We start from the raw sequence: 27,359 nt of genomic DNA, 5'->3' as shown, positions 1-27,359 counted from the left end.
AATTAAAAAATAAAGTGTGCGTGCGTGCGTGCGTGCGTGCGTGCGTGCGTGCGTGCGTGCGTGCGTGCGTGCGTGCGTGAATGAATGAATAAATAATAAAGTGTGCGTGCGTGCACGTGCGTTCGTTCGTTCGCTCGTTCGTTTGCACTTTATTTATTTATTCATTCATTCATTGAATGAATGAATGACTACTCACTACGGTCGTCTGTATTTTTTAAGCCCTGGGAAACCCACCTTAACGCCCTCATTAGCATGATGTATGCGAGCATAATCTATGCAAACCACGCCCACACGCATTTCCAAACCATGCCCCGCCCCCAATTTGCATATGTCGACTAAGCTCCTCCCCTTCATTTACATACGGTCGTCTGCATTTTTTACGCGCTGGGGAACCTACCTTAACACCCTCATTAGCATAATGTATGCGAGCATAATGTATGCGAACCACACCCAAACGCATTTCCAAACCATGCCCCGCCCCCAATTTGCATATTTCGACTAAGCTCCTCCCCTTCATTTACATACGGTCGTCTGAATTTTTTACGCGCTGGGAAACCTACCTTGACACCCTCATTAGCATAATGTATGCGAGCATAATGTATGCAAACCACGCCCACACGCATTTCCAAACCATGCCCCGCCCCCAATTTGCATATGTCGACTAAGCTCCTCCCCTTCATTTACATACGGTCGTCTGCATTTTTTACGCGCTGGAAAACCCACCTTAACGCCCTCATTAGCATAATGTATGCGAGCATAGTGTATGCAAACCACGCCCACACGCATTTCCAAACCATGCCCCGCCCCCAATTTGCATACGTCGACTAAGCTCCTCCCCTTCATTTACATACAGTTGTCTGCATTTTTTACGCGCTGGGAAACGCCACTTAACAGCCTCATTAGCATAATTTATGCGAACCACAACCACACACATTTCCAAACCATGCACCGCCCCCAATTTTCATACGTCGACTAAGCTCCTCCCCTTCATTTACATACGGTCGTCTGCATTTTTTACGCGCTGGAAAACCCACCTTAACGCCCTCATTAGCATGATGTATGCGAGCATAATCTATGCAAACCACGCCCACACGCATTTCCAAACCATGCCCCGCCCCCAATTTGCATATGTCGACTAAGCTCCTCCCCTTCATTTACATACGGTCGTCTGCATTTTTTACGCGCTGGAAAACCCACCTTAACGCCCTCATTAGCATAATGTATGCGAGCATAATGTATGCGAACCACACCCAAACGCATTTCCAAACCATGCCCGCCCCCAATTTGCATACTTCGACTAAGCTCCTCCCCTTCATTTACATACGGTCGTCTGAATTTTTTACGCGCTGGGAAACCTACCTTAACACCCTCATTAGCATAATGTATGCGAGCATAATGTATGCAAACCACGCCCACACGCATTTCCAAACCATGCCCCGCCCCCAATTTGCATATGTCGACTAAGCTCCTCCCCTTCATTTACATACGGTCGTCTGCATTTTTTACGCGCTGGAAAACCCACCTTAACGCCCTCATTAGCATAATGTATGCGAGCATAATGTATGCGCACCACGCCCACACGCATTTCCAAACCACGCCCCGCCCCCAATTTGCATATGTCGACTAAGCTCCTCCCCTTCATTTACATACCGCCGCCTGCATTTTTTACGCGCTGGGAAACGCCACTTAACAGCCTCATTAGCATAATTTATGCGGACCACGCCCACACGCATTTCCAAACCGTGCTCCGCCGCCAATTTTTTAAAGTCGACTAAGCTCCTCCCCTTCATTTACATACGGTCGTCTGCTTTTTTTACGCGCTGGGAAACCTACCTTAACGCCCTCATTAGCATAATGTATGCGAGCATAATGTATGCGCACCACGCCCACACGCATTTCCAAACCACGCCCCGCCCCCAATTTGCATATGTCGACTAAGCTCCTCCCCTTCATTTACATACGGTTGCCTGCATTTTTTACGCGCTGGGAAACGCCACTTAACAGCCTCATTTGCATAATGTATGCGCACCACACCCACACGCATTTCCAAACCATGCCCCGCCCCCAATTTGCATACGTCCACGAAGCTCCTCCCCTTCATTTACATACGGTCGTCTGCTTTTTTTACGCGCTGCGAAACCTGCCTTAACGACCTCATTAGCATAATGTATGCAAGCATAATGTATGCGCACCACGCCCACACGTATTTCCAAAACATGCCCCGCCCCCAATTTGCATATGTCGTCTAAGCGCCTCCCCTTCATTTACACACGGTCGTCTGCATTTTTTACGCGCTGGGAAAGGCCACTTCACAGCCTCATTAGCATAATTTATGCGAACCACACCCACACGCATTTCCAAACCATGCCCCGCCCCCAATTTGCATACGTCCACTAAGCTCCTCCCCTTCATTTACATACGGTCGTCTGCTTTTTTTACGCGCTGCGAAACCTGCCTTAACGACCTCATTAGCATAATGTATGCGAGCATAATGTATGCGCACCACGCCCACGCGTATTTCCAAAACATGTCCCGCCCCCAATTTGCATATGTCGTCTAAGCTCCTCCCCTTCATTTACATACGAGTCGTGATGCGACTCGTTGTGAGCTTGTAGATCATTACGTTATGCCCACTCATTAAGTTAGACTCCTCCTCTTGTTGAAACCACGCCCACTCATTACGTTAGACTCCTCCCACTCATTAAGTTTGACTCCACCCCTTGTATTTGCGTGTAATTACACGTCAGCGCGGTGACGAGAACGCTTGTCATGCGGCCTCATTTACATAATTAATGCAGACCACGCCCCAACCTCATTTACATAATTGATGCAGACCACGCCCCCAATTTGAATAATTAGGCTAATTAGCCCCGCCCCCCTGCATTCGCGTGTAATTAGCAACAAGAAGCGCGCGTCAAATGCATGTTGTGCAGTCTCATTTACATAATTGATGCAGACCACGCCCCTCATTAACATAATTAATGCAAACCACGCCCCCAACCTCATTAGCATAATTAATGCAGCCTCATATACATGATAATCAGGCTCGCTGCCCCGCACGCGATGACACCCTCGGGGACCGCTATTTATTTATTTATTTATTTATTTATTTATTTAGGAAGGAAGGAAGAAGAAAGAAAGAAAGAAAGAAAGAAAGAAAGAAAGAAAGAAAGAAAGAAAGAAAGAAAGAAAGAAAGAAAGAAAGAAAGAAAGAAAGAAAGAAAGAAAGAAAGGTTGCACGCTATTTAATTATTTATTTATTTATTGAAGGAAGGAAGGAAGGAAGGAAGGAAAGAAAGGTTGCACGCTATTTAATTATTTATTTATTTATTTATTTATTGAAGGAAGGAAGGAAGGAAGGAAGGAAGGAAGGAAGGAAGAAAGATGTACGCTATTTGTTTATATATATTTATTTATTTATTTAGCCGATAGGCAGACGCCTGGGGGGGGGGGGGGGGGGCGGAGACCCGATTCCGGATAAGCGGTTGAAGATGGATGGATGGATGGATGGATGATGGATGGATGGATGGATGGATGGATGGATGGATGGATGGATGGAAGGAAACATAGTCGGGAGGGAAATAAATAAATAAATAAATGAATGAATGAATGAATGAATGAATGAATGAATGAATGAATAAATAAATAAATAAATAAATAAATAAATAAATAAATAAATAAATAAATAAATAAATAAATAGTCAGTCTCGACAGGGGCCTCATATAATAATAATAATAATTAATGAAATAAATAAAGCTCCTTTTAGTTGACCTTGTACCAGTGAGCCCAGCCAGTGCAGGGGGCGGGGCCATAATTAATTAATTAATTATTTAAAGAATCAGTAGCCTACGCAGTCGGGGGAAAGTTAGTTGCCGGGGCCAATGTGTCCTTTCGGCCTGGTGCAGACAGGGAAATAATTAATTCATTCATTCATTAATTAAATAAATACAGCCAAGGAGTGTGTGTGTGTGTGTGTGTGTGTGTGTGTGTGTGTGTGTGTGTGTGTGTGTGTGTGTGTGTGTGTGTGTGTGCAACGTTTGGCATGGATAAATAAATAATTAAACCAGTAAGACTCCCTAATATATACTGCGTGGCGATTTGCGTGATTTTAGGGCAAAATCTGTAGGAGTAGTGTCCAGAATGGGTTTCGCCTCATGGTGGCGCTAGAAGAGGAGGAGAGAATCGATGGGTGGAGGGCAAGGACTGTCTGTGCAAAATTTGGCACGGATCGGCCAGCGGTTGCAGAGATAGGTTGCAGAGATATGAGCAGTGCAAAAGTGTGACGGACATACAGACAGCTGGTCGAGGTTTCGATAGTAACTGCGACCTGACGGTCGCAATCATTCATTTGTCAGCCTCGACAGTGGCGGCGCCCAAAACAGCTGATCCACAAGCTCACATATGCAGCCTTGTAGATCGGCTGTTTTTATTGTTTTATTTTTTAAATTGTTTCCCCTGCATAGTGCTTTGTTCTATCCGTCATTCAATGTTATATGAGATACTTCAATGGTTTCCTGTGGAAATAAGCTTAGTCTTTTCTAGGATCTCCTTTTAGTTGACCTTGTACCAGTGAACTGTACTGTCAATGACACTGTATACCTATGACAGTCCTATATCAATAATTAGTTCATTCATGAATGACTTCCCTGTGGAAATAAGCCAACAACATTACTGGGATCTCCTTTTAGTTGGGCTTGTACCAAATCATGTTTATTACGTATCTATCTATCTCTCTATCTTCCTATCAATTAGTCACATGCATTCACATTGCACTGAATGCACGCACGCACAGGTCAGCTCAGCTTAGCAGCTGGCTTTTTTTTTTTTTTTTTTTTTCTCTCAGAGCTCCAGACTCAGACACCGAGGTCTCGGAGGGCACCCAAGCCGGACTGCGTGCTCTGGCTGCGGCCGCGAAGCGGCCGCGGCCCCCCTCAACCCCCTGGAGCCAGGTAGAGTCTGGTGAAATAAAACCTATCTCCCGCTATTGACACTAGCTGCCATGGCAGCTACGCTAGAAAACCCAAACCACGTAACCAATCAAGCCAGCCATGGCCCCCCAGCCCATGGGATACATTCTCCTGGCAGCCGGTTGGCTCTCCCCAATCACCTGACAAGGAAGTGTTCTCTCTCCTTCTCTGTTTACCTAGGAGCAGACCATAGGGAGCAGACGCATGAGTTGAGTGTTGCTTCAAACTATGTCAAGGGATGTATATAGATGTCACATTGCTCTGTTCAATTGCTCTTTAAACAACTTGGGACAACATGAGACGACGCTGTGTACATTTGGACACAAGACGTGGGTCAACGTGCCTCGTGAGGAGAGGAGGAGAGGAGAGGATGCACCATGGTGTCATGAACTTCAAACAGAAGCAGCGCGAGGAACAGGCAGAACCAGACGGCACTGAGGGTGAGAGGAATGAAAATAATGCTGTAATGCTTTGTCACAAAGATTGTATTTAGTTATAATATTCTAAATGAACTAAGCCAGTGGTTCTCAACCCTTTTACACCAAGTACCACCTCAGAGAAGAAAAAAATAGCAGATATACAAGCTCACAGCGCGGCACCGAGTGCCGCGCTGCGAGCTTGTAGATCTGCTATTTTGGGGGGAAAAAAACGTGAAAATTTGAATTTTGACCCGATTCTATAAGTGTCTTTTGAATCCTTCTAAGATTTTTTAAAAAACCTGTTTCTATGTCAGCAATCTGGCTAGCCATTGTCAAAGAAAAGGTCCTTTTCACTTTCAACTGGTGCTCAGTTAGTCTGTTCTTGAGAGACTACTATGTCAGTGGTGCTCTAACATTTTCATGTGAAGGACCCCCAAAATGATATTTATTCGGCCACGGACCCCCATCTCAAAATATTTAGTTCCAGGGACCCCCCCCCCCAGAAGCAAAATTTGAGTTACAAACGTTCGCTTTGAAAATACATAATATTCAATGATTTGCACACATTCTCACGACTTTTTCAAAAATAGCAGATCTGCAAGCTCGCTGTGAGCTTGTAGATCTGCTGTTTTGGAGAATTTGTCTTTTTTGTTTTTTGCAAGTCTTAGAAAATATATATTTTAAAAGCCAACATTTGTAACTCAATTATTTGCTTCACTCGCAGCGCGGCACTCGGAGGCGGGGGTTTGAATTCCGCTTGGCGTGTGTGCATTTTCTGGGTGACCTCGTAGATCTGCTGTTTTTGAATAGCCAACATACAAACGGATACAGTGGTTCAAACGATTGTGACGCTATGCCACAGGTCTTGTAGGTGGATAACAGTGTTAAGACTGTGAGAGACACACGACCACCATGCCACTGTGGATAACAGTGTTAAGACTGTGAGAGACACACGACCACCATGCCACTGTGGATAACAGTGTTAAGACTGTGAGAGACACACGACCACCATGCCACTGTGGATAACAGTGTTAAGACTGCGAGAGACACACGACCACCATGCCACTGTGGATAACAGTGTTAAGACTGCGAGAGACACACGACCACCATGCCACTGTGGATAACAGTGTTAAGACTGCGAGAGACACACGACCACCATGCCACTGTGGATAACAGTGTTAAGACTGTGAGAGACACACGACCACCATGCCACTGTGGATAACAGTGTTAAGACTGCGAGAGACACACGACCACCATGCCACTGTGGATAACAGTGTTAAGACTGTGAGAGACACACGACCACCATGCCACTGTGGATAACAGTGTTAAGACTGCGAGAGACACACGACCACCATGCCACTGTGGATAACAGTGTTAAGACTGCGAGAGACACACGACCACCATGCCACTGTGGATAACAGTGTTAAGACTGTGAGAGACACACGACCACCATGCCACTGTGGATAACAGTGTTAAGACTGCGAGAGACACACGACCACCATGCCACTGTGGATAACAGTGTTAAGACTGTGAGAGACACACGACCACCATGCCACTGTGGATAACAGTGTTAAGACTGCGAGAGACACACGACCACCATGCCACTGTGGTGTCATGGTGTGGTGTCAAAATCACCAAGTGATTTTTCAGCTCACTCATGTAATGAAATCCTTTGCCACACTCAGCACACATATAGCATGTTTCATCTCTATGAGAGCTCATGTGTTCTTTCAGGAGGCTCCTGTCATCAAAGACTTCACTGCACTGGTAACAACTAAAGGGTTTTACACATGTATGAAGCCTCATGTGTCGTCTCAGCATCGTCAAGGAACTAAAGAATTTGCCACAATCTGTACGTCTACGCTCAAACCTTTTCATGTGAAGGACCCCCAAAATGATATTTATTTGGCCACGGACCCGCATCTCAAAATATCTAGTTCCAGGGACCACCCAGAAGCAAAATTTGAGTTACAAACGTTCGCTTTGAAAATACATAATTATGTCAAAGATTTGCAATTCTTTTTGTGACTTTTTCTAAAAATTGCAGATCTACAAGCTCACAATGCGTCCCATCGCGATGCATCATGAGCTTGTAGATCGGTTATTTTAAAATGGCCAAAATGTATATAGGGTTGAAGTGGTTAATGTATGCTTTGAAATAATAATCAGTATACAAAGTAACTAACTAGTAACTAAAGTTTTCAAATAAGTGTTACCTATTGGAGTAAAAGTGCAGTATTTGCCTCTGAGATGTAGTGGAGACTGGAGAGTGGAGTAGATTAGAAGTAAAAGTATTGGAAATACTCAAATAACGCACAAATACCACAAGTAAATGTACTTGTTACTTTACACCACTGAAAGGTTGGGCGTTCATTATCAGTTGAACATATTAGATATAGATGTTTTCTCGTTTGTTGTGGGGAGTTACATCAACTCGTGTTAAATAATCAAACCTGCCATAATACTTCTGACCTTTGCCTTTTCAGTTGCACTCATTAATACAAGATGAGTAGCATTCAGCATCCCAAGGCGACCACAGTCCCTCACGTCATAAAAGAAGAGGTACTACTAAAGCCTAGGCCCTTGTTTTATTTTTCAACGTATGCATATATGTGTGATATCAGATACGTTTGAATCTGTTTCTGTTCTACTGTCTGTTACCCATTTGTCCTTGATCTAGGTAATTGCAACAGGAAAATGGGTCAAACTTGAGAAGACAACATATGTGGATCCTGCGGGAAACACAAGGTATATTGTACCTGGGGACACTGAGGTGTCAAATGATTTTATGTACGCAGTCACCTTATTTCCAATCCGCGAACCCATTACGTTTTTATTTGTCCTTCTGGGGCACCGCGCCACCTGCTCTTGTCTAGAAACAGGAACTTGGTTTGGCTCCTCACCTTTATTAGTCCACTTCCGGATGCTTCTGTGTTTATTCCTACTAACAACAACACTACATGTTTAGGGCAGTGCTGCTTATAGATGATCTTATTTCAATCCTTGTCTTCTGCTAGAACCTGGGAGACTGCAAAAAGGACAACAAGACAAACCAACCAGGAAGCTGATGGTGAAGAGTCTTTTTTTTTCTTGCTGTAGGCATGATAGAAATATGATTTTATGTACTCGGACACACTAAGCAGTTACTTTCCGTCTCATCTCTCTAGGTGTGGGAATAATTGCCCTGCTGAAAAGGACCCTCCACAAAGATTGTGTTGTCATGGTAAAGCAGTTCCGGCCTCCCATGGGACGTTGCACTCTGGAGTTCCCTGCAGGTCAGAAGGCTTATATTGGCACTTTGGCAGTACTCCATACATAGATGGGGAAACAGGGTTTAGACATGTTTTGGTGGTTATAATTAAATTCTGTATTGCAGCATGTCATGTTCTTATGCAGGGCCATTGGCAGAAATACTGGGCCCTATTAAAATATCTATGATCCTAGCCCCCCTCATACTCAGGTCAAGTAAATTGTATTTAGTGCCAAATCACTAATAATAATAATAATGGATTGCATTTTTATAGCGCTTTTCGAAGCAAGTTGCGAACTCAAAGCGCTTACAATGTTCCATTCATTCATACATACATACACTACCAGTTAAATGTCTCATGAGTCAGTCATCATGACACTTATTTATAGAACATGTCAAGACCATACTCTGTCAGAGACCTAACAATCACCCCATGAGTAAGCGCTCTGCAACAGTGACAAGGAAAAAAATGGCTTTGTAGGTGAGGACGATGATTTTAAAATATATTCAGTTCTTTACAAGGAGCCAGTGTCGAGACGAGAGGCAATAAGATCTCATGGTGCTGGAGGACTTGGTACTGGTGCCATCCAGAGTAATAGTATCATTAGATAATGTGTTTTTAGGAAAGTAAGTAATAATGTAGACTGGGCCCCATGTCCTCATGGGCCCTGTGAGTCATCCCCTTCCCTACTTTATGACACTCCTTAGTGTATGACATGTACATGTACATGACATGATCCACTCCTAGCATTTCTTACCGTACAAAATGAGAAATACTATGTGGATAAATGTTAATACAGCCTTGAGCAAACATCAAGCACAATGGGACTGTGTTGTCTTTCTTACTTTCGGCTTTAATTCTATTCCTGCTGTTTCAATCATACAGTATAATTAGGTATGCAGAGACTTGAGACTTTTATTTTGCTGTGCCCAGGACTGATTGATGAGGGGGAGAGTGCAGAGGTAGCTGCTCTGAGAGAACTCAAGGAAGAAACGGGTTACAAAGGAGAGGTGGTGGGAGTCACCCCAGGTATGGAGGGCTTATTACGAGGGGCGTAACGATATAGTAACTGTATCGAAATATCGTTTTTAACTTAAAAAAATGGAGTACGTCGAAATGAAAACAGCTAAAATCGAATCGTATAGTTTTATTTTGTATCGTATCGAATCGGCAGTGCAAAGAATCGATCGTATCGGCACTACCTACTTGTGCTTTGTATTTAGCATTTTTAAGAAGAAAAATTTAAAAGGAGGGGGTTAATTTTCTTTTCCTTTCCATAAAGCTACACTGGTCTATCGATAAATGTGTGTAATCTCTGGGTTCATGTCAAGGTGCAGGTATGTCAATATACAATGTACATGTATTTGGCAAAACAGAATCGTATTGTTATGTAAGTAGGATGTGAGAGGTCTAACTAACAGAAAATGCCCACAAAACTGTGATTAGTAATGAAAAGTGATGAGTCATCACTTTTCGTCACTAAACCTTGCAATGGATTCAGCATCATGACACACCCCTAGTAGTTAGACCTCTCACATCCTACTTAAATACCCAGAAAAAAAATGTTTTTCTGGGTATTTTCCTCCTGTATAGAAAGTCGATGGGAGCCCAACTTGATTTGGCCGCTGTTGCGACCCCGAAGGTCGCAAACTCGGGCGCCCTAGCTAAATCATTAGAGCATGCCTTGGGGCCCCACACTATGTGCTATCTCTTCTCTGTAAGCATGCAGTTCAGGAGTTCATGTCCTTCCCGTCCAAACGTCACTCAGTCACCTCCCATCTGTTTTCCTCCAATAGTGACCTGTTTGGACCCTGGCATGTCCAACAGCACCACCCAGATTGTCTGTGTTAACATCAACGGAGATGATCCGGAGAACATGAACCCCACACAGCAGCTTGGTAAGAGGCGCTTAGGAGAAAGTCAAGGCTTGCTAAATCTCCCAGCATAGTTTCTTTACCCAGTGTTAGAAGTTAAATGTTGTAACAAATATTAGATATAAATCTTAAATTTTACAATTCTAAATTAAATGAAGTATTTTATTTATCATTTATGTTAGTCTGAGTAAATAACCAAAATGGAAATCTTAATGTTGTGTGCCTTGGAGTGGAGCTGTAATTGTAAACATGCTGTTACCAAAGCATACACGCACACACATACACACACACACACACACACACACACACACACACACACACACACACACACACACACACACACACACTGATTTATTATAAAATACTCTACTATATTCATCAGATTTTAATCATGTTCCTCTTATATTTCCTCCCCAGGTGATGGAGGTAAATTGAATTTGTTTATATATAAAACAATATATTTTTAATCATGTAACATATTATCATATGGACCTTAATCTTTTTTCCCACTAGAATTTGTTGAAGTCATTCTTTTACCGCTTGCTGAATTCCAACAAAAGATAGATGGTAATTATTTCATTGTTATTGTATTGTTAATGTATCTATACAGGATGTAACAACTTCATATTTAATATTGTGGTGTTGTATGCAGATTATGGTTATTACTAACAATGTTATTTTTGCATGTTCTTCTCTGTAGCGCTGATGAAGAAAGACCAGTTAATTGTGGATTCTAAAGTTTACATCTTCGCCATGGGCATGGTCCAGGCATTCTTCAAACCCAATGAGGTCCCAGTCCTCAAACAGTGAGAAGAGAAAGAGTTTATGTCAGGGGTCTTCAACAGGGGGTCCGGGACCCCTAGGGGGTCCTCAGAGTTAATTTCCCCCTTGGGATAATAAAGGTATCTATCTATCTACAGGGGGCCGCCAAATCCTTGTGTGATAGGATAATTATTTTCAATTAAAAACTCTGAACCCTCCCTATTCTAAGGAGAACTTAAGCGAAGAAAAAAAAGCGCCTCGCGCTACGAGGCGTTGAGAGCTTGTAGATCGGCTATTTTCAGCAAAGAGAGAAAATAGCAGACCAAGTACAGAGTGAAAAGTCAAGTTTACTACGTATCGACAATTGAAGTGGCTAAATGTCTGAAAAAACATTAACACAAATCCAACATAGACTGATGACAGTGCTGTCAAACAAGTCGATGAATATCTGCATAAGGCATTTATACAATATGTAGAGGGGGTCCCTGCTTCATCTCTCTCAGTTAAGGTGTCCTTGGCCTGTAAACGTTGAAGACCCCTGGTTTATGTTAAATAACATAAAATTGACCAACAGTGGCATTTTACCATTGCAGTGTAGTTTGAGAATTTGAGTATGTTCCAGAGAATCATACCACATTTAGTTTTACCATGAAATTGTAACAAAGGACTTATGATTAATAGTTTCTCTGCTGACAGAATGTTATTACCTCACTATTGTGCACCTTATGCCTTTCTGCACCTTTGAGGTGGTAATGGTCAATGCCAGGTTTTGTTACATTACAGTCAGCTATGATATGAAATATGACAAATATTATATAGTATTTGTGATCATGGTGAAAACATTCCTAATCCTAACCCATGCTAACATGAATTTGCTTAACTCCATTGTAATTCAACACAGAGGTACTGTATTAAAGAAAATACAAAAAGTTGATGTTGACCTGACAAACTGTACCAATTCCTTGCTTGTGCATAAAAGAAAATTGGGGGGGCACCACTGATGCTTAAAGGACCACTTCACCCATTTTCAAACTTATTATCATATAATTGGTCCTCACTATTAAATGCTCGTTATAAGATAGCAGTCGCACCATTTCTGTGTATTCTGTCTGTGTCTCAGAGGAGGGCTGTGGTCAGTTCAGAAACCTGCCTACCATTGTCAAAGATGACATCTGTAGGCAGGTTTGGTCATTTCAAACAAGGATTTCAAACTGTATTAGTTTATTCATGTAACCCCATTGATGATGTCATTGGTATGCAGGTTTCTTATCAATCCATAGCCCACCTCTGAGACGCAGAGTAAGAAGATGGGTGTTGTGCCATCTTGTGTTGTGTAATGATCTTTTGTGAGGAACAATTAAACACAAATAACTTCAGAAATGTGAAGTGCTCTAATAAGTTTACAAAGTGTAAATTGATATTAAAAGTGGCAAGATCTGAAGAAGTGAAGAGTTGCAATTCAATGTTCAACATTTCTTTACACACCATTATAGGCTTTGATCTGTCAAGGGGAACTAAACTATCGGAACCTGTTGGGACAACTTCCACTGAAGAAGACATTACAACCAATCACCTACCTAGCCTAGTTGTTTTGCAGATTTAGATTTGGTCGCAGTTTACTATGAGAAATGTCACAGCTTGTCCATGTCCGTCCTTCTGAACGTGTTGACGTGTAGGCCTACACATTTTTACGGTCTATGGGTTTGCTGCTCTGACATCACACTCTGGGCTTCACTGTGATGTCACACTAACAGAATCCCTTTTATGCCCATATATGGAGTTCCCTGATGTCATCAATAATAATGATGCCCTGTTATAGAGATCCCTGTGATGCCAGGGGGAATGTGGTTTATTTGGAGAGGTGAGGTCCGCAGTAACAGCAGGTTTTAGTAGAGTTAAGAAGTCTTTCGAACAAAGGCTTTTAAAGTAAAAGTTTGTCTTTATTGAGAAAGGTCCCACCGCATTCTGACTGCCCTCTGGCCCAATATGAGAAGCAGTGAAGTATTTCCCATTTTACAGCAGTGATATACAAAACAGAACACACAGGTCAACAAAAGAAAAGAGGTGGCCCTAAAGCTGCTCCAATGACAATCAGTTCAGACTTCAGTCAAATGGTAATCCGATCAAACCAGTTCTACTGAGAAAAGGAGGCCGGCCTTTATTGTGACTTAGTTCCAAACCCAAGTTGTATTTCAAATCTAAACATGGCAAATGAATATTCTTGACTTAATAATGTGTACAGTGTATATGTGTCTCACACATATAAGTCTAAACCTTTAAAAACTATTGTGTGTACATCTTACAGTTTAAAATAAGACAAACCCTGGATCCTATTAAGTTGAGAAGTAACCAGGCAAGCAAGGACTACTAGACTAACTCAGAGCTCGTCTCCAGCCTGTCTCTAGGTTAACAAAGACTATTATAATTAGTGTTAGCACCTAACCATGCTTCAAATACTTGAATGGACCATTTGGTCTGGCAACTACAGGAGACCACTCAAACAGAGAACAACATTTGAATACAGTGTGAAATCTTAAAGGAGAGATGCCATTTGTTGATCTGACTGGTCAAATTTAAAGATCATATACCTGAATGAGAATAATCGATATTATGACGAACTAGAAAATATTGTTCCTTCGAAACAATTGTGGGCTCGCTTCAAGCCAGAAAACAATGTCTATAAAAGTACAAAATGTCAAGATCGCAGGCAGTGCTCTCTTTGACGTTACTGAAATTAGCTGCATGCATGATTTGAGGCATTTTGTTCCAAAAATGTGTTATGCAAAAGTTGACCCGCTGGTGGCGCTATAACAGGCCAATGTGAGAAGGGAGGCATCTGTTCCTTGACCTAGTGGGAATGTGCTTGCAAGATTTCACGCATATCGCAGGCTGTATTCATGAATTAATTAAAAAATAAAGTGTGCGTGCGTGCGTGCGTGCGTGCGTGCGTGCGTGCGTGCGTGCGTGCGTGCGTGCGTGCGTGCGTGAATGAATGAATAAATAATAAAGTGTGCGTGCGTGCACGTGCGTTCGTTCGTTCGCTCGTTCGTTTGCACTTTATTTATTTATTCATTCATTCATTGAATGAATGAATGACTACTCACTACGGTCGTCTGTATTTTTTAAGCCCTGGGAAACCCACCTTAACGCCCTCATTAGCATGATGTATGCGAGCATAATCTATGCAAACCACGCCCACACGCATTTCCAAACCATGCCCCGCCCCCAATTTGCATATGTCGACTAAGCTCCTCCCCTTCATTTACATACGGTCGTCTGCATTTTTTACGCGCTGGGGAACCTACCTTAACACCCTCATTAGCATAATGTATGCGAGCATAATGTATGCGAACCACACCCAAACGCATTTCCAAACCATGCCCCGCCCCCAATTTGCATATTTCGACTAAGCTCCTCCCCTTCATTTACATACGGTCGTCTGAATTTTTTACGCGCTGGGAAACCTACCTTGACACCCTCATTAGCATAATGTATGCGAGCATAATGTATGCAAACCACGCCCACACGCATTTCCAAACCATGCCCCGCCCCCAATTTGCATATGTCGACTAAGCTCCTCCCCTTCATTTACATACGGTCGTCTGCATTTTTTACGCGCTGGAAAACCCACCTTAACGCCCTCATTAGCATAATGTATGCGAGCATAGTGTATGCAAACCACGCCCACACGCATTTCCAAACCATGCCCCGCCCCCAATTTGCATACGTCGACTAAGCTCCTCCCCTTCATTTACATACAGTTGTCTGCATTTTTTACGCGCTGGGAAACGCCACTTAACAGCCTCATTAGCATAATTTATGCGAACCACAACCACACACATTTCCAAACCATGCACCGCCCCCAATTTTCATACGTCGACTAAGCTCCTCCCCTTCATTTACATACGGTCGTCTGCATTTTTTACGCGCTGGAAAACCCACCTTAACGCCCTCATTAGCATGATGTATGCGAGCATAATCTATGCAAACCACGCCCACACGCATTTCCAAACCATGCCCCGCCCCCAATTTGCATATGTCGACTAAGCTCCTCCCCTTCATTTACATACGGTCGTCTGCATTTTTTACGCGCTGGAAAACCCACCTTAACGCCCTCATTAGCATAATGTATGCGAGCATAATGTATGCGAACCACACCCAAACGCATTTCCAAACCATGCCCGCCCCCAATTTGCATACTTCGACTAAGCTCCTCCCCTTCATTTACATACGGTCGTCTGAATTTTTTACGCGCTGGGAAACCTACCTTAACACCCTCATTAGCATAATGTATGCGAGCATAATGTATGCAAACCACGCCCACACGCATTTCCAAACCATGCCCCGCCCCCAATTTGCATATGTCGACTAAGCTCCTCCCCTTCATTTACATACGGTCGTCTGCATTTTTTACGCGCTGGAAAACCCACCTTAACGCCCTCATTAGCATAATGTATGCGAGCATAATGTATGCGCACCACGCCCACACGCATTTCCAAACCACGCCCCGCCCCCAATTTGCATATGTCGACTAAGCTCCTCCCCTTCATTTACATACCGCCGCCTGCATTTTTTACGCGCTGGGAAACGCCACTTAACAGCCTCATTAGCATAATTTATGCGGACCACGCCCACACGCATTTCCAAACCGTGCTCCGCCGCCAATTTTTTAAAGTCGACTAAGCTCCTCCCCTTCATTTACATACGGTCGTCTGCTTTTTTTACGCGCTGGGAAACCTACCTTAACGCCCTCATTAGCATAATGTATGCGAGCATAATGTATGCGCACCACGCCCACACGCATTTCCAAACCACGCCCCGCCCCCAATTTGCATATGTCGACTAAGCTCCTCCCCTTCATTTACATACGGTTGCCTGCATTTTTTACGCGCTGGGAAACGCCACTTAACAGCCTCATTTGCATAATGTATGCGCACCACACCCACACGCATTTCCAAACCATGCCCCGCCCCCAATTTGCATACGTCCACGAAGCTCCTCCCCTTCATTTACATACGGTCGTCTGCTTTTTTTACGCGCTGCGAAACCTGCCTTAACGACCTCATTAGCATAATGTATGCAAGCATAATGTATGCGCACCACGCCCACACGTATTTCCAAAACATGCCCCGCCCCCAATTTGCATATGTCGTCTAAGCGCCTCCCCTTCATTTACACACGGTCGTCTGCATTTTTTACGCGCTGGGAAAGGCCACTTCACAGCCTCATTAGCATAATTTATGCGAACCACACCCACACGCATTTCCAAACCATGCCCCGCCCCCAATTTGCATACGTCCACTAAGCTCCTCCCCTTCATTTACATACGGTCGTCTGCTTTTTTTACGCGCTGCGAAACCTGCCTTAACGACCTCATTAGCATAATGTATGCGAGCATAATGTATGCGCACCACGCCCACGCGTATTTCCAAAACATGTCCCGCCCCCAATTTGCATATGTCGTCTAAGCTCCTCCCCTTCATTTACATACGAGTCGTGATGCGACTCGTTGTGAGCTTGTAGATCATTACGTTATGCCCACTCATTAAGTTAGACTCCTCCTCTTGTTGAAACCACGCCCACTCATTACGTTAGACTCCTCCCACTCATTAAGTTTGACTCCACCCCTTGTATTTGCGTGTAATTACACGTCAGCGCGGTGACGAGAACGCTTGTCATGCGGCCTCATTTACATAATTAATGCAGACCACGCCCCAACCTCATTTACATAATTGATGCAGACCACGCCCCCAATTTGAATAATTAGGCTAATTAGCCCCGCCCCCCTGCATTCGCGTGTAATTAGCAACAAGAAGCGCGCGTCAAATGCATGTTGTGCAGTCTCATTTACATAATTGATGCAGACCACGCCCCTCATTAACATAATTAATGCAAACCACGCCCCCAACCTCATTAGCATAATTAATGCAGCCTCATATACATGATAATCAGGCTCGCTGCCCCGCACGCGATGACACCCTCGGGGACCGCTATTTATTTATTTATTTATTTATTTATTTATTTAGGAAGGAAGGAAGGAAGAAGAAAGAAAGAAAGAAAGAAAGAAAGAAAGAAAGAAAGAAAGAAAGAAAGAAAGAAAGAAAGAAAGAAAGAAAGAAAGAAAGAAAGAAAGAAAGGTTGCACGCTATTTAATTATTTATTTATTTATTGAAGGAAGGAAGGAAGGAAGGAAGGAAAGAAAGGTTGCACGCTATTTAATTATTTATTTATTTATTTATTTATTGAAGGAAGGAAGGAAGGAAGGAAGGAAGGAAGGAAGGAAGAAAGATGTACGCTATTTGTTTATATATATTTATTTATTTATTTAGCCGATAGGCAGACGCCTGGGGGGGGGGGGGGGGGCGGAGACCCGATTCCGGATAAGCGGTTGAAGATGGATGGATGGATGGATGGATGATGGATGGATGGATGGATGGATGGATGGATGGATGGATGGATGGAAGGAAACATAGTCGGGAGGGAAATAAATAAATAAATAAATGAATGAATGAATGAATGAATGAATGAATGAATGAATGAATAAATAAATAAATAAATAAATAAATAAATAAATAAATAAATAAATAAATAAATAAATAAATAAATAGTCAGTCTCGACAGGGGCCTCATATAATAATAATAATAATTAATGAAATAAATAAAGCTCCTTTTAGTTGACCTTGTACCAGTGAGCCCAGCCAGTGCAGGGGGCGGGGCCATAATTAATTAATTAATTATTTAAAGAATCAGTAGCCTACGCAGTCGGGGGAAAGTTAGTTGCCGGGGCCAATGTGTCCTTTCGGCCTGGTGCAGACAGGGAAATAATTAATTCATTCATTCATTAATTAAATAAATACAGCCAAGGAGTGTGTGTGTGTGTGTGTGTGTGTGTGTGTGTGTGTGTGTGTGTGTGTGTGTGTGTGTGTGTGTGTGTGTGTGCAACGTTTGGCATGGATAAATAAATAATTAAACCAGTAAGACTCCCTAATATATACTGCGTGGCGATTTGCGTGATTTTAGGGCAAAATCTGTAGGAGTAGTGTCCAGAATGGGTTTCGCCTCATGGTGGCGCTAGAAGAGGAGGAGAGAATCGATGGGTGGAGGGCAAGGACTGTCTGTGCAAAATTTGGCACGGATCGGCCAGCGGTTGCAGAGATAGGTTGCAGAGATATGAGCAGTGCAAAAGTGTGACGGACATACAGACAGCTGGTCGAGGTTTCGATAGTAACTGCGACCTGACGGTCGCAATCATTCATTTGTCAGCCTCGACAGTGGCGGCGCCCAAAACAGCTGATCCACAAGCTCACATATGCAGCCTTGTAGATCGGCTGTTTTTATTGTTTTATTTTTTAAATTGTTTCCCCTGCATAGTGCTTTGTTCTATCCGTCATTCAATGTTATATGAGATACTTCAATGGTTTCCTGTGGAAATAAGCTTAGTCTTTTCTAGGATCTCCTTTTAGTTGACCTTGTACCAGTGAACTGTACTGTCAATGACACTGTATACCTATGACAGTCCTATATCAATAATTAGTTCATTCATGAATGACTTCCCTGTGGAAATAAGCCAACAACATTACTGGGATCTCCTTTTAGTTGGGCTTGTACCAAATCATGTTTATTACGTATCTATCTATCTCTCTATCTTCCTATCAATTAGTCACATGCATTCACATTGCACTGAATGCACGCACGCACAGGTCAGCTCAGCTTAGCAGCTGGCTTTTTTTTTTTTTTTTTTTTTCTCTCAGAGCTCCAGACTCAGACACCGAGGTCTCGGAGGGCACCCAAGCCGGACTGCGTGCTCTGGCTGCGGCCGCGAAGCGGCCGCGGCCCCCCTCAACCCCCTGGAGCCAGGTAGAGTCTGGTGAAATAAAACCTATCTCCCGCTATTGACACTAGCTGCCATGGCAGCTACGCTAGAAAACCCAAACCACGTAACCAATCAAGCCAGCCATGGCCCCCCAGCCCATGGGATACATTCTCCTGGCAGCCGGTTGGCTCTCCCCAATCACCTGACAAGGAAGTGTTCTCTCTCCTTCTCTGTTTACCTAGGAGCAGACCATAGGGAGCAGACGCATGAGTTGAGTGTTGCTTCAAACTATGTCAAGGGATGTATATAGATGTCACATTGCTCTGTTCAATTGCTCTTTAAACAACTTGGGACAACATGAGACGACGCTGTGTACATTTGGACACAAGACGTGGGTCAACGTGCCTCGTGAGGAGAGGAGGAGAGGAGAGGATGCACCATGGTGTCATGAACTTCAAACAGAAGCAGCGCGAGGAACAGGCAGAACCAGACGGCACTGAGGGTGAGAGGAATGAAAATAATGCTGTAATGCTTTGTCACAAAGATTGTATTTAGTTATAATATTCTAAATGAACTAAGCCAGTGGTTCTCAACCCTTTTACACCAAGTACCACCTCAGAGAAGAAAAAAATAGCAGATATACAAGCTCACAGCGCGGCACCGAGTGCCGCGCTGCGAGCTTGTAGATCTGCTATTTTGGGGGGAAAAAAACGTGAAAATTTGAATTTTGACCCGATTCTATAAGTGTCTTTTGAATCCTTCTAAGATTTTTTAAAAAACCTGTTTCTATGTCAGCAATCTGGCTAGCCATTGTCAAAGAAAAGGTCCTTTTCACTTTCAACTGGTGCTCAGTTAGTCTGTTCTTGAGAGACTACTATGTCAGTGGTGCTCTAACATTTTCATGTGAAGGACCCCCAAAATGATATTTATTCGGCCACGGACCCCCATCTCAAAATATTTAGTTCCAGGGACCCCCCCCCCCAGAAGCAAAATTTGAGTTACAAACGTTCGCTTTGAAAATACATAATATTCAATGATTTGCACACATTCTCACGACTTTTTCAAAAATAGCAGATCTGCAAGCTCGCTGTGAGCTTGTAGATCTGCTGTTTTGGAGAATTTGTCTTTTTTGTTTTTTGCAAGTCTTAGAAAATATATATTTTAAAAGCCAACATTTGTAACTCAATTATTTGCTTCACTCGCAGCGCGGCACTCGGAGGCGGGGGTTTGAATTCCGCTTGGCGTGTGTGCATTTTCTGGGTGACCTCGTAGATCTGCTGTTTTTGAATAGCCAACATACAAACGGATACAGTGGTTCAAACGATTGTGACGCTATGCCACAGGTCTTGTAGGTGGATAACAGTGTTAAGACTGTGAGAGACACACGACCACCATGCCACTGTGGATAACAGTGTTAAGACTGTGAGAGACACACGACCACCATGCCACTGTGGATAACAGTGTTAAGACTGTGAGAGACACACGACCACCATGCCACTGTGGATAACAGTGTTAAGACTGCGAGAGACACACGACCACCATGCCACTGTGGATAACAGTGTTAAGACTGCGAGAGACACACGACCACCATGCCACTGTGGATAACAGTGTTAAGACTGCGAGAGACACACGACCACCATGCCACTGTGGATAACAGTGTTAAGACTGTGAGAGACACACGACCACCATGCCACTGTGGATAACAGTGTTAAGACTGCGAGAGACACACGACCACCATGCCACTGTGGATAACAGTGTTAAGACTGTGAGAGACACACGACCACCATGCCACTGTGGATAACAGTGTTAAGACTGCGAGAGACACACGACCACCATGCCACTGTGGATAACAGTGTTAAGACTGCGAGAGACACACGACCACCATGCCACTGTGGATAACAGTGTTAAGACTGTGAGAGACACACGACCACCATGCCACTGTGGATAACAGTGTTAAGACTGCGAGAGACACACGACCACCATGCCACTGTGGATAACAGTGTTAAGACTGTGAGAGACACACGACCACCATGCCACTGTGGATAACAGTGTTAAGACTGCGAGAGACACACGACCACCATGCCACTGTGGATAACAGTGTTAAGACTGTGAGAGACACACGACCACCATGCCACTGTGGATAACAGTGTTAAGACTGCGAGAGACACACGACCACCATGCCACTGTGGATAACAGTGTTAAGACTGTGAGAGACACACGACCACCATGCCACTGTGGATAACAGTGTTAAGACTGCGAGAGACACACGACCACCATGCCACTGTGGTGTCATGGTGTGGTGTCAAAATCACCAAGTGATTTTTCAGCTCACTCATGTAATGAAATCCTTTGCCACACTCAGCACACGTATAGCATGTTTCATCTCTATGAGAGCTCATGTGTTCTTTCAGGAGGCTCCTGTCATCAAAGACTTCACTGCACTGGTAACAACTAAAGGGTTTTACACATGTATGAAGCCTCATGTGTCGTCTCAGCATCGTCAAGGAACTAAAGAATTTGCCACAATCTGTACGTCTACGCTCAAACCTTTTCATGTGAAGGACCCCCAAAATGATATTTATTTGGCCACGGACCCGCATCTCAAAATATCTAGTTCCAGGGACCACCCAGAAGCAAAATTTGAGTTACAAACGTTCGCTTTGAAAATACATAATTATGTCAAAGATTTGCAATTCTTTTTGTGACTTTTTCTAAAAATTGCAGATCTACAAGCTCACAATGCGTCCCATCGCGATGCATCATGAGCTTGTAGATCGGTTATTTTAAAATGGCCAAAATGTATATAGGGTTGAAGTGGTTAATGTATGCTTTGAAATAATAATCAGTATACAAAGTAACTAACTAGTAACTAAAGTTTTCAAATAAGTGTTACCTATTGGAGTAAAAGTGCAGTATTTGCCTCTGAGATGTAGTGGAGACTGGAGAGTGGAGTAGATTAGAAGTAAAAGTATTGGAAATACTCAAATAACGCACAAATACCACAAGTAAATGTACTTGTTACTTTACACCACTGAAAGGTTGGGCGTTCATTATCAGTTGAACATATTAGATATAGATGTTTTCTCGTTTGTTGTGGGGAGTTACATCAACTCGTGTTAAATAATCAAACCTGCCATAATACTTCTGACCTTTGCCTTTTCAGTTGCACTCATTAATACAAGATGAGTAGCATTCAGCATCCCAAGGCGACCACAGTCCCTCACGTCATAAAAGAAGAGGTACTACTAAAGCCTAGGCCCTTGTTTTATTTTTCAACGTATGCATATATGTGTGATATCAGATACGTTTGAATCTGTTTCTGTTCTACTGTCTGTTACCCATTTGTCCTTGATCTAGGTAATTGCAACAGGAAAATGGGTCAAACTTGAGAAGACAACATATGTGGATCCTGCGGGAAACACAAGGTATATTGTACCTGGGGACACTGAGGTGTCAAATGATTTTATGTACGCAGTCACCTTATTTCCAATCCGCGAACCCATTACGTTTTTATTTGTCCTTCTGGGGCACCGCGCCACCTGCTCTTGTCTAGAAACAGGAACTTGGTTTGGCTCCTCACCTTTATTAGTCCACTTCCGGATGCTTCTGTGTTTATTCCTACTAACAACAACACTACATGTTTAGGGCAGTGCTGCTTATAGATGATCTTATTTCAATCCTTGTCTTCTGCTAGAACCTGGGAGACTGCAAAAAGGACAACAAGACAAACCAACCAGGAAGCTGATGGTGAAGAGTCTTTTTTTTTCTTGCTGTAGGCATGATAGAAATATGATTTTATGTACTCGGACACACTAAGCAGTTACTTTCCGTCTCATCTCTCTAGGTGTGGGAATAATTGCCCTGCTGAAAAGGACCCTCCACAAAGATTGTGTTGTCATGGTAAAGCAGTTCCGGCCTCCCATGGGACGTTGCACTCTGGAGTTCCCTGCAGGTCAGAAGGCTTATATTGGCACTTTGGCAGTACTCCATACATAGATGGGGAAACAGGGTTTAGACATGTTTTGGTGGTTATAATTAAATTCTGTATTGCAGCATGTCATGTTCTTATGCAGGGCCATTGGCAGAAATACTGGGCCCTATTAAAATATCTATGATCCTAGCCCCCCTCATACTCAGGTCAAGTAAATTGTATTTAGTGCCAAATCACTAATAATAATAATAATGGATTGCATTTTTATAGCGCTTTTCGAAGCAAGTTGCGAACTCAAAGCGCTTACAATGTTCCATTCATTCATACATACATACACTACCAGTTAAATGTCTCATGAGTCAGTCATCATGACACTTATTTATAGAACATGTCAAGACCATACTCTGTCAGAGACCTAACAATCACCCCATGAGTAAGCGCTCTGCAACAGTGACAAGGAAAAAAATGGCTTTGTAGGTGAGGACGATGATTTTAAAATATATTCAGTTCTTTACAAGGAGCCAGTGTCGAGACGAGAGGCAATAAGATCTCATGGTGCTGGAGGACTTGGTACTGGTGCCATCCAGAGTAATAGTATCATTAGATAATGTGTTTTTAGGAAAGTAAGTAATAATGTAGACTGGGCCCCATGTCCTCATGGGCCCTGTGAGTCATCCCCTTCCCTACTTTATGACACTCCTTAGTGTATGACATGTACATGTACATGACATGATCCACTCCTAGCATTTCTTACCGTACAAAATGAGAAATACTATGTGGATAAATGTTAATACAGCCTTGAGCAAACATCAAGCACAATGGGACTGTGTTGTCTTTCTTACTTTCGGCTTTAATTCTATTCCTGCTGTTTCAATCATACAGTATAATTAGGTATGCAGAGACTTGAGACTTTTATTTTGCTGTGCCCAGGACTGATTGATGAGGGGGAGAGTGCAGAGGTAGCTGCTCTGAGAGAACTCAAGGAAGAAACGGGTTACAAAGGAGAGGTGGTGGGAGTCACCCCAGGTATGGAGGGCTTATTACGAGGGGCGTAACGATATAGTAACTGTATCGAAATATCGTTTTTAACTTAAAAAAATGGAGTACGTCGAAATGAAAACAGCTAAAATCGAATCGTATAGTTTTATTTTGTATCGTATCGAATCGGCAGTGCAAAGAATCGATCGTATCGGCACTACCTACTTGTGCTTTGTATTTAGCATTTTTAAGAAGAAAAATTTAAAAGGAGGGGGTTAATTTTCTTTTCCTTTCCATAAAGCTACACTGGTCTATCGATAAATGTGTGTAATCTCTGGGTTCATGTCAAGGTGCAGGTATGTCAATATACAATGTACATGTATTTGGCAAAACAGAATCGTATTGTTATGTAAGTAGGATGTGAGAGGTCTAACTAACAGAAAATGCCCACAAAACTGTGATTAGTAATGAAAAGTGATGAGTCATCACTTTTCGTCACTAAACCTTGCAATGGATTCAGCATCATGACACACCCCTAGTAGTTAGACCTCTCACATCCTACTTAAATACCCAGAAAAAAAATGTTTTTCTGGGTATTTTCCTCCTGTATAGAAAGTCGATGGGAGCCCAACTTGATTTGGCCGCTGTTGCGACCCCGAAGGTCGCAAACTCGGGCGCCCTAGCTAAATCATTAGAGCATGCCTTGGGGCCCCACACTATGTGCTATCTCTTCTCTGTAAGCATGCAGTTCAGGAGTTCATGTCCTTCCCGTCCAAACGTCACTCAGTCACCTCCCATCTGTTTTCCTCCAATAGTGACCTGTTTGGACCCTGGCATGTCCAACAGCACCACCCAGATTGTCTGTGTTAACATCAACGGAGATGATCCGGAGAACATGAACCCCACACAGCAGCTTGGTAAGAGGCGCTTAGGAGAAAGTCAAGGCTTGCTAAATCTCCCAGCATAGTTTCTTTACCCAGTGTTAGAAGTTAAATGTTGTAACAAATATTAGATATAAATCTTAAATTTTACAATTCTAAATTAAATGAAGTATTTTATTTATCATTTATGTTAGTCTGAGTAAATAACCAAAATGGAAATCTTAATGTTGTGTGCCTTGGAGTGGAGCTGTAATTGTAAACATGCTGTTACCAAAGCATACACGCACACACATACACACACACACACACACACACACACACACACACACACACACACACACACACACACACACACACACTGATTTATTATAAAATACTCTACTATATTCATCAGATTTTAATCATGTTCCTCTTATATTTCCTCCCCAGGTGATGGAGGTAAATTGAATTTGTTTATATATAAAACAATATATTTTTAATCATGTAACATATTATCATATGGACCTTAATCTTTTTTCCCACTAGAATTTGTTGAAGTCATTCTTTTACCGCTTGCTGAATTCCAACAAAAGATAGATGGTAATTATTTCATTGTTATTGTATTGTTAATGTATCTATACAGGATGTAACAACTTCATATTTAATATTGTGGTGTTGTATGCAGATTATGGTTATTACTAACAATGTTATTTTTGCATGTTCTTCTCTGTAGCGCTGATGAAGAAAGACCAGTTAATTGTGGATTCTAAAGTTTACATCTTCGCCATGGGCATGGTCCAGGCATTCTTCAAACCCAATGAGGTCCCAGTCCTCAAACAGTGAGAAGAGAAAGAGTTTATGTCAGGGGTCTTCAACAGGGGGTCCGGGACCCCTAGGGGGTCCTCAGAGTTAATTTCCCCCTTGGGATAATAAAGGTATCTATCTATCTACAGGGGGCCGCCAAATCCTTGTGTGATAGGATAATTATTTTCAATTAAAAACTCTGAACCCTCCCTATTCTAAGGAGAACTTAAGCGAAGAAAAAAAAGCGCCTCGCGCTACGAGGCGTTGAGAGCTTGTAGATCGGCTATTTTCAGCAAAGAGAGAAAATAGCAGACCAAGTACAGAGTGAAAAGTCAAGTTTACTACGTATCGACAATTGAAGTGGCTAAATGTCTGAAAAAACATTAACACAAATCCAACATAGACTGATGACAGTGCTGTCAAACAAGTCGATGAATATCTGCATAAGGCATTTATACAATATGTAGAGGGGGTCCCTGCTTCATCTCTCTCAGTTAAGGTGTCCTTGGCCTGTAAACGTTGAAGACCCCTGGTTTATGTTAAATAACATAAAATTGACCAACAGTGGCATTTTACCATTGCAGTGTAGTTTGAGAATTTGAGTATGTTCCAGAGAATCATACCACATTTAGTTTTACCATGAAATTGTAACAAAGGACTTATGATTAATAGTTTCTCTGCTGACAGAATGTTATTACCTCACTATTGTGCACCTTATGCCTTTCTGCACCTTTGAGGTGGTAATGGTCAATGCCAGGTTTTGTTACATTACAGTCAGCTATGATATGAAATATGACAAATATTATATAGTATTTGTGATCATGGTGAAAACATTCCTAATCCTAACCCATGCTAACATGAATTTGCTTAACTCCATTGTAATTCAACACAGAGGTACTGTATTAAAGAAAATACAAAAAGTTGATGTTGACCTGACAAACTGTACCAATTCCTTGCTTGTGCATAAAAGAAAATTGGGGGGGCACCACTGATGCTTAAAGGACCACTTCACCCATTTTCAAACTTATTATCATATAATTGGTCCTCACTATTAAATGCTCGTTATAAGATAGCAGTCGCACCATTTCTGTGTATTCTGTCTGTGTCTCAGAGGAGGGCTGTGGTCAGTTCAGAAACCTGCCTACCATTGTCAAAGATGACATCTGTAGGCAGGTTTGGTCATTTCAAACAAGGATTTCAAACTGTATTAGTTTATTCATGTAACCCCATTGATGATGTCATTGGTATGCAGGTTTCTTATCAATCCATAGCCCACCTCTGAGACGCAGAGTAAGAAGATGGGTGTTGTGCCATCTTGTGTTGTGTAATGATCTTTTGTGAGGAACAATTAAACACAAATAACTTCAGAAATGTGAAGTGCTCTAATAAGTTTACAAAGTGTAAATTGATATTAAAAGTGGCAAGATCTGAAGAAGTGAAGAGTTGCAATTCAATGTTCAACATTTCTTTACACACCATTATAGGCTTTGATCTGTCAAGGGGAACTAAACTATCGGAACCTGTTGGGACAACTTCCACTGAAGAAGACATTACAACCAATCACCTACCTAGCCTAGTTGTTTTGCAGATTTAGATTTGGTCGCAGTTTACTATGAGAAATGTCACAGCTTGTCCATGTCCGTCCTTCTGAACGTGTTGACGTGTAGGCCTACACATTTTTACGGTCTATGGGTTTGCT

At 42.6% G+C, this 27,359-nt stretch overlaps 2 protein-coding genes across 2 annotated transcripts; both read left to right on the top strand.

The window, feature by feature from the left end:
- The first annotated feature begins 5,144 nt into the window (after nucleotides 1-5,144).
- LOC308308600 (ADP-sugar pyrophosphatase-like) lies at nucleotides 5,145-12,702 on the top strand. The gene is made up of 9 exons (XM_080754026.1): nucleotides 5,145-5,408; nucleotides 7,874-7,949; nucleotides 8,068-8,135; nucleotides 8,405-8,457; nucleotides 8,555-8,662; nucleotides 9,572-9,667; nucleotides 10,435-10,536; nucleotides 11,026-11,079; nucleotides 11,213-12,702. Exons 2-9 carry the CDS (start codon nucleotides 7,893-7,895, stop codon nucleotides 11,320-11,322), a joined length of 648 nt encoding a protein of 215 aa, XP_080610152.1. The 5' UTR covers nucleotides 5,145-5,408; nucleotides 7,874-7,892; the 3' UTR covers nucleotides 11,323-12,702.
- Nucleotides 12,703-19,325: 6,623 nt separating this feature from the next.
- LOC308308599 (ADP-sugar pyrophosphatase-like) lies at nucleotides 19,326-27,079 on the top strand. The gene is made up of 9 exons (XM_080754025.1): nucleotides 19,326-19,589; nucleotides 22,251-22,326; nucleotides 22,445-22,512; nucleotides 22,782-22,834; nucleotides 22,932-23,039; nucleotides 23,949-24,044; nucleotides 24,812-24,913; nucleotides 25,403-25,456; nucleotides 25,590-27,079. The coding sequence occupies exons 2-9, from the start codon at nucleotides 22,270-22,272 to the stop codon at nucleotides 25,697-25,699; spliced, it is 648 nt and encodes a 215-aa protein (XP_080610151.1). The 5' UTR covers nucleotides 19,326-19,589; nucleotides 22,251-22,269; the 3' UTR covers nucleotides 25,700-27,079.
- Nucleotides 27,080-27,359: the final 280 nt, after the last annotated feature.

This window comes from Nannobrachium achirus (assembly GCF_963921795.1).
Source record: "Nannobrachium achirus genome assembly, chromosome: 23".
In the NCBI taxonomy this organism is placed as follows: Eukaryota; Metazoa; Chordata; class Actinopteri; order Myctophiformes; family Myctophidae; genus Nannobrachium; species Nannobrachium achirus.
The sequence above is the reverse complement of the archived record's forward strand: the minus strand, read 5'-3'. Positions and strand labels throughout refer to the sequence as shown.

Bases quoted from the DNA above. Each gene is read 5' to 3' on its own strand.
- LOC308308600 (XM_080754026.1), top strand. From the start codon at position 7,893: ATGAGTAGCATTCAGCATCCCAAGGCGACCACAGTCCCTCACGTCATA. The intron at 7,950-8,067 runs GTACTACTAAAG...TCCTTGATCTAG, and splicing joins CTCACGTCATAAAAGAAGAG to GTAATTGCAACAGGAAAATG. The intron at 9,668-10,434 runs GTATGGAGGGCT...TTCCTCCAATAG, and splicing joins GGTGGTGGGAGTCACCCCAG to TGACCTGTTTGGACCCTGGC.
- LOC308308599 (XM_080754025.1), top strand. From the start codon at position 22,270: ATGAGTAGCATTCAGCATCCCAAGGCGACCACAGTCCCTCACGTCATA. The intron at 24,045-24,811 runs GTATGGAGGGCT...TTCCTCCAATAG, and splicing joins GGTGGTGGGAGTCACCCCAG to TGACCTGTTTGGACCCTGGC. The intron at 24,914-25,402 runs GTAAGAGGCGCT...TTTTCCCACTAG, and splicing joins GAACCCCACACAGCAGCTTG to AATTTGTTGAAGTCATTCTT.